The sequence below is a fragment of the Lissotriton vulgaris genome, chromosome 8 (assembly GCF_964263255.1).
Source record: "Lissotriton vulgaris chromosome 8, aLisVul1.2, whole genome shotgun sequence".
NCBI classification, from domain to species: Eukaryota; Metazoa; Chordata; class Amphibia; order Caudata; family Salamandridae; genus Lissotriton; species Lissotriton vulgaris.
Window position 1 is genome coordinate 91,389,322 of NC_141696.1, and position 11,965 is coordinate 91,401,286.

At 43.9% G+C, this 11,965-nt stretch overlaps 1 protein-coding gene across 1 annotated transcript; it reads right to left on the bottom strand.

The window, feature by feature from the left end:
- Window positions 1–10,770: 10,770 nt before the first annotated feature.
- Window positions 10,771–11,706, bottom strand: LOC147693487 (olfactory receptor 51G2-like). The gene has a single exon (XM_086933227.1). It carries the CDS (start codon window positions 11,704–11,706, stop codon window positions 10,771–10,773), a length of 936 nt encoding a protein of 311 aa, XP_086789353.1.
- Between the last annotated feature and the right edge of the window lie 259 nt (window positions 11,707–11,965).

Consider the following 11,965-nt stretch of genomic DNA (forward strand, 5'->3'; position numbering starts at 1 on the left):
CTTGAATGTATATACACAACAAAATATGTCTGTGGGTCAAGAAGGAAAAAATACGGTTCTACTGTGTAACCAAGCAATGACGCAACCAATGCAGACTAAAAAGTGACTTGTGCAAATACGTAACAAAACGCACTGAAATCCTTAAATAGGGAAAAAGTGCCCATGAGTTTCCGTCCGGTACCGCCCTGTTCATCATCTGGGCTTTCCTAACCCAGGAGAAAGTGTGGTCTGTCACGAGATGGTTTATGTGACAGACAGGAATTATTTATAGAGGGTGGAACCGGAAGAATTAGTTCACCAGGGTAACTGAATTGCAGTGCATAAAAGTGAAGTGAAAAAAGAATAATGTGTTATAAAATTGGGTAGAGTAGAGTAGGAATAAACTATTTTAATAGAGTCTCTCCATTCTCCCAATATTAAAAATATAGATAGCTGACAGATTTGACAAAATATCTGCCTGAAAGTAGGGTCGACATGTTTCGGCAGATGTGGCTGGAATTGCGCCACTGCCTTCTTCAGGACCAGATTTTAAACAGCTACTGCAAAAATAGTAAAGATGTCACCTATATGATATGCAGGTCTTGCTCAATCACCTCCAAAAGGCTATTTGGTAGGAGGAAATTACCTCACCCCACCTGGCTGCAGCTCAGGTGTGTGGAGCACCACTCTCTCCGTCGGTACATCGGGCGTCCCTCTGAGCAATCTGGGGGGGCCCCACACCTGAGCTGCAGCCAGGTGGGGTGAGGTAATTTCCTTCTACCAAATATCCTTTTGAAGGTGATTGAGCAAGACCTGCATATCATACAGATGACATCTTTACTATTTTTGCAGTAGCTGTTTAAAATCTGGTCAAATTGACTGCACTTAAAGCAGTGGTTGTGAGCGAATTAACCTATCTAAATACTCAAACCAATGGCTCGGATTTTCCTCTAGTTATGTCAGAAGCACATACCCGTCTCTTCTCTAATTTAAAAACCTTCTTCTCTAAAGAGTCAAAGACTTGTAGTCGAGGCTCAAACACTAATGTGGCAAGGTGGTACAATGAGGCCTGTAGACTAGCTCGCCATAAATTGAGCGTAGAATTAAAATCCAAGAACCCCGCTCAAGTAAGAGAGGCAAGGGATTCTTACAGGCTCACGCAGAGGGTGGCAAAAAGGGAATGGGATCAAGAAAGGTGGCGGGACATGAAGAATGCTTGTGAAGCTAAAGATTCCAAGCAATTTTGGAATATTGTTAAATTGGATAGGGGAGGATGTGCAGAACCTCCTCAAAATAATGTTGCGCAATCCCAGTGGTTAATTTTTTTTTAAACCTCAGTATGCCTGCATCCCGACAAAGGATGAAAATTCCTTAACCGCCTATATCTTTTATCAAAATCAAGTATTTTCTATTAAAGATGTTGATCTAGCACTAGACTGCGTGACAAGTGGAAGAGCCCCAGGCATGGGTGGCATCCCAGCGGATGTCTTCCTAAGTGATAGACCTACCTGGTGCCAGTACTTTGCACTGCTAGCTAATACAGTGGCAAAGGGTGCTCCTATTCCACCCTCGTGGATGGGAGCAGAAATAATCCCTGTTTTTAAAAAGGGAGACAAATCCCTCCCCAGTAATTATAGGCCTATTAGCCTTATAGATTCAGCCCAAAAGTTAATGGGCCGCCTAGTTCAAAATAAAGTACAGTCTTGGGCCGTGGAACATAATATACTTTCTCCATTCCAAGCTGGCTTTCGCCCGTGCACCAGTTCCATAGATCAAGTCTTCCGCTTCCTTACAATCTACTGGAGAAATTGTGCCTTGACCAAAGGGTCTCTTTACGAGGTATTCGTCGACTTGAAATCGGCTTTTGATTTGGTACCCCGTCACAAACTCAGGAGAGTCCTCGAAGAACTGGGGATGGCCCCGGAGTTATTGACTCTCCTCGTCCGCTTACATGAGAGTAACTTTGCCAGGATCAGATGGGGGTCACAGGATGAGGTTACTGATTCATTCCCCGTCGAACGTGGTGTTCGGCAGGGTTGTGCTTGGCCCCCACCCTGTTTTCCTTATACATCAATGGAATTGTGGACCATCTCTCCGGATCCCCTACTGACGCCCCCATTTAGCTGGGGTTCGCGTACCTGTCCTCATGTTTGCAGATGACACCCTGATCGTCTCCAGGGCCCATGTTACAAAATGACATGGGATGGAAAAGCCACACGGATAAGAGCATCTTAAAATTCCACCAGCTTGCAGGAATATTATCCTCCAAACATAAATCCTCTTTCACAAAACCAATTACTCCAGCTTTGGAAATATATAACACCAAAGTGATAAGCTCTGCCCTCTATGGAGCAGAGTTATGGGGATTTAATAACCTGAGTCACCTTGCAAAAGCTGAAAACTAATTTTTTCGTTGACTAATTGGTGTTCCCCAAAGTACTCCCATGGTTCCGCTCTTATTAGACCTGGGCAGAAAAAATGTGGTAGATTTAGCAAGGCTACGCCCACTTCTTTATTGGAGGCGAATTTAGTCCACACCCGAACTTATTCACTATGCCGAGGGTTTGAAAGACGTGATCCGTGTAGATTGTTTTCACAAAATTCAGTTGGTAAAAGACATAAGGTCTCTCTTAGTAAAGCTGGACCTAAGACTATTATGGGATGAACCAGAGATTGCGAAATTCCCCACAAAAATCCGAATGAAAGAAAAATATTGGGAAATGGTTCAGATGTCACACTACTGGTCCTGTATGAATACCAACTTGACATGCCGTTTTTTAGATAATAAATTTTGGCAGCCCTGTGAACCATATTGGGATATAATTGAAGTCCCCTTGACCGTAAACTATATATTCAATTCAGGATAGGGACTCTACCAATAAAAGCTTTTACTCATAAATGGGCACCATCTCAAGATGGAAAATGCCATAATTGTTTAGATAAGGCAGAGACTGTAGCCCATTTATTTTTTGTATGTCCCTTATATGCAGCCCCACGGCGCAAATGGCTGAGACCCATTTGTTCATCTCTGGGTACTGTGAGGCATATTGAAGCTTTAAGAATATTAGCCTCTGATTGCTCCCCACCCATAGCCATTGCACTAGCGAAATTTTTAAGGTGGGTTTGGATTATCCGCACACGCAATTTATTGTCACCAGCTGTTAGTCATGCATAAGGAATCATTGTAATTTGTAAGCTCTTTTTAATTCAGGAAGTAATTTTAAAGCATCAAAATATGAATTTTAATATGTTCCTTGATTTGATAGTATCTAAATGGGATTTAATAACTTTTTTTAATTCTGTGTATTGTTTATGTACTATTTATTGTGTATTGTGATAGTCTGTGTATTGTATGTGCTTTTATGACTTACTGTCGAATAAAGCTTTTGAAACAGAAACAGAAACAGTTCACTTTGATGACAGCTGTACTCTTGGTTTACATGTGTGTGTGCCTCCCCATCACTTCATTTGTGACACTGTGCTTTATGGTGCAGTTCTTGTGCCAAGAAAAATTTTCCACTCTGGGTATTGCCCCAATGGTTTATATGTGATGTTCTTGTGCTATTTATCAGCCAGGATTGCTCATGTGCACTTCAGCTGTGTGTGCTGCCCAGTGCTCTGGTCAAGATGGTTCTTCTCTTGTATCCCAGGGTGGTGCATCTGTTGTTGTTGTGTTGGATGTATGTGTGTTGGCTGTGGTATTGCTTCACTTCCTGGGTGTGCTGTTGTGTTTGTGCTGTGCTGATTTGGTGTGTGTGTGTTGAGGTTGTTTCGGTCATGTCTGTGAGTGACTATTATGCTTGGTGTGCAAACACTGCTTTTTGTGCATACAGTGCTGTGTGTATGTGTCCTTGGCATTGCCTGATGTGCATCCCCTGATGTCCTGCAGTGTTTGTTCAGTTTTTATTTCATGTGCATCTGTAGTTGGTTTGATGTGGCGGTGTTGTTCTGTGATGGTGCACTTCTTGTGTGATTTGTGGTATATTGTGTGTGATTTGGTCCTGGGTAATGGGATTGTACACTCCTGATGTGTCTGTGCTCCCATTGCCTTTCCACAGTTTGGCTGACAGGGTATGTCTGTTTCTGATGGGGTTCTGTGTGTGCTTCGGTTGTGTTTTGTGTTTGTGTGTTGTTTTTGGGCAGACATCTGTTCTGGCATCCCTGTGTGTGTGTGTGTGTGTGTTATGTTTGTGGCTACACCCAGGGTGTGTGTTTGTTTGTGTGTGTATGTACTGGCAATTATTGGCAGCCTTCAGTGTGTGTGGCACTGGTGTTATGTGCTGCTGTTGTGAGGGGGGTATGTGTGTAAATTCCTCCTGGTGTTTGTCAGTAATGGATATGTATATGGGCCCTGTGTGTTGTGCTGTAGGTGTACTCCTGTGGGGTTGTTGCATGCACGTGTGGCTGTTCCCAGTTAGACTTCCAGGCCTTCCTTCCTTCCTTGTGCCTTTAGTTGGTATGCCTTGCTGTCTCCCTGTGTTGTTGCACTGTGTTGGCTGTGGTTTGAATTCACTGACTGTAGCAGCCATGTGTGGTTTGATGGGCTGAGGGGGGTGTTCTGTGTTCCTGGTCTTGGATGACATGTGCACATGCTTGTTGTGTGTCTCCATGGCCTTCCATTTGTGTACATCCCACTTTGGATTGCTGATTTGGAGTGCTCCATTGCTGTAGACATTTTGGGTGTCTGTGTGTGAGTGTGTGGTATGTATGTGTGAGCATGCAGGCTGTGTGTCCATTTGTATGTTTGTTCCTTGTATGTGTTACTTTGGTGCTTGTATTCATGTTTGTTTCCATGTGTGTGGTGGTGTTGTGGTGTGTGTGTTTCCTGGCACTGTGCTGTGTGTTGTGTGTTCCTGTGTGGCCACTCCTGCAGTGGCTATCTCCCTAGTTGTTTGTTGTGTAGTGCAGGGTGTGTATTGACCTGGCTTGTTGCTGTGCATGGGAGTACACAGGATGGGCACCTGGCCTGTGCCCTCATGGGGTGTGTTGATGTGTGGTGGGGGGAGGTGAGTCCCTGGGGTCTTTGTGCCCTGTCCATACTTTGGACTGGCCCTGCCTTCTGCATTGTGTGCCTGTATTCATCGCTGCGGTGACGTGACCGGGACATTGCTGCAATTTTGCGGTGGATGTGTGTCCAGGATGCAGAGGGGTGACTTGGTGGCAGGTGGGTCATGTGTGGGTTCCCTTGTGGATGTGTTGTTGCCCCCAGCAGGGTGTCTGTTGTAGATTTGGACCCTGTGTCAGTCCGTGTGTTGTGTGTTGTATTTGTGTAGTTGCTTACCTGCTGTGGCGTCCGCGGTGGCCCATGATTTGGTAGTGATGTAGCAGGTACAGCACCGGGAACACATGTAGAGCTGGGTCCATGGCGGTCATGACCGGGTGGTGTGGACCGGGACTCTGGTATCGCGCTCCGCTGTCGAGTTTCCACCGTCTCTGGTTAGCCGGTGTCTCAGCTGCGGTGCGTCTGCTTGTTTGGGCCATCCTAATTTGTGGAGCGGCGGATGTCATTCCGCACGGCGTTTAATCTTGATTGGCTCACACCACTGCGGTGGCGAGCGCGCTTTGATGGTGGTGTGCGTCGCATCGCGGCAGACCGGAATTGACCTATGTTTTGCAATACTAATATGGCTGTCGTGTTTCCCACTGCTCTCAGCTGGAAAAATGTGTTTTTCTGTTCATCTGAGGGGTGCCCCAGCTGCCGTGATTACTCCAGTTTTTGGTCTACTTTCGAATGGGAGTTACTTGATGCTGAACAGTCAAGGCTACTGCGGAATTCTCCTGGGCATCGCATATCTGGTAACCGTGAGCTCCAGGGTTACTTGTTGTATGCAAGTATTGTTTCTACCGGCACAAACATTCTCAGATTTTTTTAGTGGAGCTGTGATGCCTGTGGATTATCTGCTTGGCAATGACCTGGAGCACACCATCTGGTAGGAGGTGGATCTCAGGTCACCCTTGGAGATGTTATGATTGCCTGAGTGGGTGTGTCTGACCAGATGGTCCATTGCTGCCAGGGAAGGCAGTCAGGAGGAGCTGGAGTCTGGAATCATGGCCCAGGTGCCTGCCAAAAAGAGGAAGGGCAAGGGGCACTGGAAGCCCTCTCTGGAAAATCTTATGGTCTGGGAGGAGGCTCAACCTGAGGGGAGGATGTTGCCACCCTGAGAAATATACCTGAACTGCCCAACTGGAAGCAGTAAGGTGTCCCACCATGGAGGAGTTCTGCAAGGCTCAATGAATTGCCCCTCTCTTGAGGGCTTACAGCGGCAGGTCAAGCACCATGCAACTGGTGACACCTCAGGTGATCGCCTGATTTACTGGGAGATTGGTCTCCTCTATAGTGAGCCTAAGGTTCATGAGTCTGGTGCAACATGTGTGTTGGTGGTCCCCCAGGGTTAAAGGGCCTTCTTACCAGAGCTGGCTCATGTTGTACCCCTGACTGGTTACACAGGGCAAGACAAGGCCTTTGACAGGTTTGTCACCAACTTGTATTTGCTCCAGATTAGGAGGGCCTCATGTGCTTTTTACAGATCACGTCCTACCGCCGAGGCCTAAATCTAACTATGGCATGTTTCCACTTAGATGGGACTTCACCAGTTTTTAATGACTGGTAGTGGTTAAACATATTAGTCAGGATGGTAACAACTGGCGTCCTTCCTTTAGAAATAATATCTGGGGGTGCTTGATTCTGAGGGTAGCCCGATTTGAGAAATGACAAAATAGCTTGAGTATCTGAGAATTTCCATTCCACTGTTCTAAGCATATGATAGTCAACCTATATTCTCCTAGGGCCCGATTCACAGAACGAACTTAAGACAAAATCCTAAACTTACTACTTGTGGTATTAACAGAAGACATTTAGCAGTAGTAAAGTTAGGATTTTGTCTTACGTTTGACTTAAGACAAACTTAAGACAGGCTTAGGACAGACTTAAGACAGACTTAAGTTAGGATTTTGTCTTAAGTTTGTCTTAAGCCTATTTTAAATCTGTCTTAAGTCCGTCTTAAGTTTGTCTTAAGTCTGTCTTTAGTCTGTTTTAAGTGTGTCTTAAGTGTGTCTTAAGTTTGTCTTTAGTTTGTCTTAAGACACAATCCTAACTTTACTACTACTAAGTGCCTTCTATGAATACCAAAAGTAGTACGTTTAGGATTTTGTCTTAAATTAGTTCTGTGAATCGGCCCACTAGAGTATGAAGGATAGTGATAACCTTTTCTAGGAAGAAATTAGGCAATTGATTGCAGGGTGCTTCTGAGGCGGGGTGGGCTGGATTTAGTGCAGGGGAGATGTATTAAACTATTCACCAGATTGTAAAAAAAAAACTTACGAGTTTGGTACATTTTGTATTTTGTTAGCAATTTAGTTGACTCCTGCTTCGCTGATGGTGGTACTTCTTGACAGTTTTATTTATAGTTATTTTTATTTATGCTATCACAGTTTTTCCTCCGCAACCTGTTTGAATTCTTTTTTTCGTTCCTGGAGCTCACTTGAGAACAATGATGCTTTCCCTCCAGTGCATGAAGATGTTTGTAGTTGCAGAGGCACCAGGAGATTAGGATTCAGAATCCATGTTTTGAAATTATTGTATCTGTGAGTTATGTCTCCAGTCCTTTCAGGAATAGAATTGGAGTGCATGTTCTCCCATTCTTTTGTAAGCAATTTTGTCCAGTTTCGACGAAATCTAGATTTGGTATGAGCCTCAGCAATGTGGCTGAGTTTAGACAACTGGAACTGAATCATTTTACGGTTATATAATTTCTAAGGGATTTCCAATGATTAGGTTGAATATATAGGAAAAGATGGGCTTGAGAAGGTGCTCTTGATTATGAGTGGGACCATTCACTCGCTGTGTTAATCTGACCACTTCAAGGTCCAATAAGAAGCTCTAATCTTTTTGCAGTTCTTATTTTCCAAGTGAGGTCTCCTAAGATATCAAAATTGGCTGCCGTAACAATATATTCTGCCCCAACATCTGGGAGCGCTTCTATGAATTGTGTGGTGAGTAATCCTGAAAAAGTGAAGGTGGGTGCTAATTCCAAAGAGAATAGCAGCCTGTCACACCCGGCAAGTGGTATAGGGTTGGTTTTAACTTTCATTCTCTATTTGTATTCAACTGCGACCCCCCCCCCCTTTCCTCCTTCTGTGTCCCTTCTAGCGATAGCATATCCTGGTGGAAGTCTCCTGGCTACGTCAGGCATAGAGTCTTACTGAAAGCAGGTTTCTGTAAGGAAAATGGCTTCTGTTTTTTCGTCCTCTATAAACATAAATAGATCTAAAGTATGTTTGGATAGACATCTGTAGTTGAATAAATACATCGGCCAGTAAAGCCTTTTAACCTCATGCGCGCTAGCGGAATTCCGCTCGCACGCTGAGATTTTGTAAATCGCATGTTACGTGACGAGCTGGGCTCGTCATCAGCGTGCAAGGGGGCTACGCCATGACGAGCTCAGCTCGTCATCAGCATGGAAGGGGTTAAATGTTGCCATTGTAGGTGGGTCAGTGGTCACCATGTGGTTTTATCTCCTAGATTTCATTTGCATTCTACACATCTCAGTCTTGTGTTGTCAGGGTTAAGTGTGTAAGTACAGGTCCTACCTTCTATTGGATTAAGTGGTTGAATTTCTTCAGCAGAGTAGTTCATCCTGCTTCTGTTTTGATTAAGACGGACAGAGGTTCTGCCCTCTGGTCCTGGCCAGGCATGGATGGGCGCAGACAGGCTAGTCTTTTACCCGCCTTCGGAGTGCCTGCGGCACCTCCACACCCCGGAACTCATTGAGTAGCCGGGCCGGCATGTGTGGTGCATGAAGCAACAACTAATGCACCAACCAAGATGGTAGCCACTACTGGAAATCGGGTGAAACACTGAAAACGGCTATACCTCATAATGTGCAAAGGGAGACTAGAGGTCTCTCCTTACAAATTGGTATCTCAATTAAAATAGTAACAGTGTCCCCCGCAGTGAAAGCAGTCCCCAAATCAACTGCCTCACAATAACAATCTCTGTATTAAGTGCAAGTTCAATTTTAAAACAATTTTAAAACATAAAGAGATTACAGGATCAAGCAGGGTCCTACATGCTCAAGCCTCAGACATCAATATAAGTAATTAGTATTATCAATATAGATAGTGAAATCTCAGCAAACAATTCTTGGACTGACAGGCATAGCAGTAGATGCTTTTGGGTGCCAAGAGACCAATAACAGTGTGAGAAAGTGATCTTTTAGTAGGGGTGGATGGTAGTGTACCATAAGTTATTAGGGGCCAGATCTACTAAGGCATTCTGCATTTGCAAATGTTCCAATTACAAAACATTAGGACATTTGTGATCACCAAAATATTTTTATATGTAGCATGGACAAGTTGCACTGCAGTAACATGTTACATAATCGTAATGTTGGTTTCCAAATACATACTGAATCAGAATTTTTAAGGGGCATGTTTAAGGTGTCCCTTCCAAATACCAATTTTGAATGGGATGTATCAATGTTTTGCGACCAAAAAACATACAAAGGAAGCAGCAACCCATTCGTAAACGGAGAGGGCTTTCCAAGGGACACCCTCCTCTTTGTGAATTTTGAAAAAAATAAATATTTTCAAGAACAAGTGGTACTACTGCCTAATCTTAAAATGATTGCATTTTTTAAATGCATCCCGTTTTCCTTCGAGGAAAAAAGTCTACATTAAAAAAAAGATTGTTTTACTTGAAAGCAATCAAAGGCATGATGGTCAGCTAACCATAGCAGGCTACCATCCCAGTAATGGTAGAGAAACATAGTGGGTCTCAATTTGTGGTCTAACTCCTTAATAGATATAAGGTAGGTTGATTTGCAACCCACTAAGATTCAGTATTTGGAAACAGACCTATTAGTAGGTAGGTGGGTATGTGAAATACCACACTGGTCTCAAAAATACTATTCACAAATTGTTACTAGAATTTTGCGACCATTGCTTAGTACAACCAGCCCCAGGTGGGTGCGTTTAAGTGTGCTAAATCTCTGTGGAAGGAGATGACACAGAATTTATTTTTCTCAAGGAATGGAAACCTGTGTTAGAGCTCCTGTTTTCCCACTCATATTTGATTTGAAATTGTTCCACTGCGAGATTTTGACTAACCTCCATTTACGTGCATGCCCAGAGTTTATTATTATTAAATCTTGCAACATGATTTACTTCAGGCTAAGGGTTACCTGCATTAGGCAGAAGAAAGTAGTATTTCATAAACAGGGCATCTAATAGTCACATCATACTCATAAGTCCAATCTTTAATGGTAGTTGACTTACTTATTCTTCCCCGCCTTGAGGGGAAGAGTGTGGTTTTAAGACATTTACAATACAAGTTTTCTAATCCAGCACTCATCCCATTCTCAAAACTCACATTCCCATATGGCGTGAAGGTACAAGCATTGCTTTAACCCACCACAAGGACACCACGGAGGGACTAAGAAGATTCAACTGGAGCTTTCTGACTAGGTGATACAAGGATGCCACTTACAGCTTTACCACAGACTTGTGAGTTCTTATGACTGTCCTTCTGTCCTGCTACCAGCTCAGATTGTTATACACGTCAACCTGGTCAAATTTTTTATGTACCCAACAAAAGTGGATCTCCTATTTCACCTTCATGGTAGGGAGAAGGTTATGAGTCTGCTACTGTAGTTCTGAGCAGAAGAATTCAGTCATAAAAAAGTAATTCATTCAAAAAAAGCATTCAATGACCTCCCCGCCACATTGCTAATGAGTTGCTGGATTGCTTTGCTGACCAGTATTATGATGACTTTTGGAGTCCTTAGCCATCGTCTACTTCGCCCAGACTTTCTTGCCAATGGCATCACGGATCTGTTTGTTTTTTATGCTGTAAACTATTGGGTTCAAAGCTGGGGGTAATGCAAGGAAGAACAAGCCCATGAGAATAATGAGAAGTGGTGAAGAACTCCTGCCATATCGATGGGCCAAGGTTACACCGTAAAGTGGGACGTAAAAGAGAAAAACCACGCAGAGGTGGCTCACACAGGTATTGAGCGCCTTTGCGCGTTCCGCTTGTCGAGATGCACTCAGAACACTCTTCAGAATCATCACATAGGAAAACGCGATGAAGCTTGAGTCTAGAATGTATGTGGTGAGTACTAGGACTAAGCCATACATACTATTAATGGTCGTATCTGCGCATGCAAGCTTCATTACATCAGACTGGTAGCAGAAGGCATGGGAAAGAGCCTTGTTGTCACAGAACGGAAGCCTGCTCAACAGCACTGGTATAGGCACATGAATACCCGCACCTCTGAGAACCGCGACAAGCCCTACTTTTCCAATGATTGGGTGCATTAGTGAGGCGTATCTCAGTGGGTTACATATGGCAATAAAGCGGTCGTAAGCCATGGCCACCAAAATGGCCGACTCTACTGAACAAAGACTATGCATGAAGAACAACTGAACCAGGCAGGAATCAAAATCAATTATTCTGTAGTCAAACCAGTACACCCCGAGCACTGTGGGCAAAGTGGAAAGCGCCAGGCCCAGGTCTGTGGTTGCAAGCATGCAGAGCAAAAGATGCATGGGCTCTCTGAGCTGAGTGTCTGTCTTTATGGTGAACAAAATAAGACCATTTCCCAGAATGGACTGAAGATACAAGAAACTCAAAGGAAGAGTAAGCCAGATTTTTGCTGCCTCTGCTCCAGGAAAGCCCATCAAGATGAAGAAGGGAGCACTGCTGCTGCTGGAGTTCATGGTGGACATGTGGAAATGGACCCAGTTGGACAGCACCTGTGGTTAAAAGTATTATACAATTCAGTTAATGAGGCAGTGCTGTCAATGTGTGTGTAAACAAAACAGTAATCTGGTAGAAAAGGAGTGGTTTATACCACTGGGCATTTGCGGTGGTTATTATTACAAGAACAGGCTCAGAGTTGCCAAAAGCATTAGACATTGTGTAAGCAACAGCAAATACTCAAACACAGGAGCAGACTGTAAAACAATTAGTAAGTGTAAACATGTT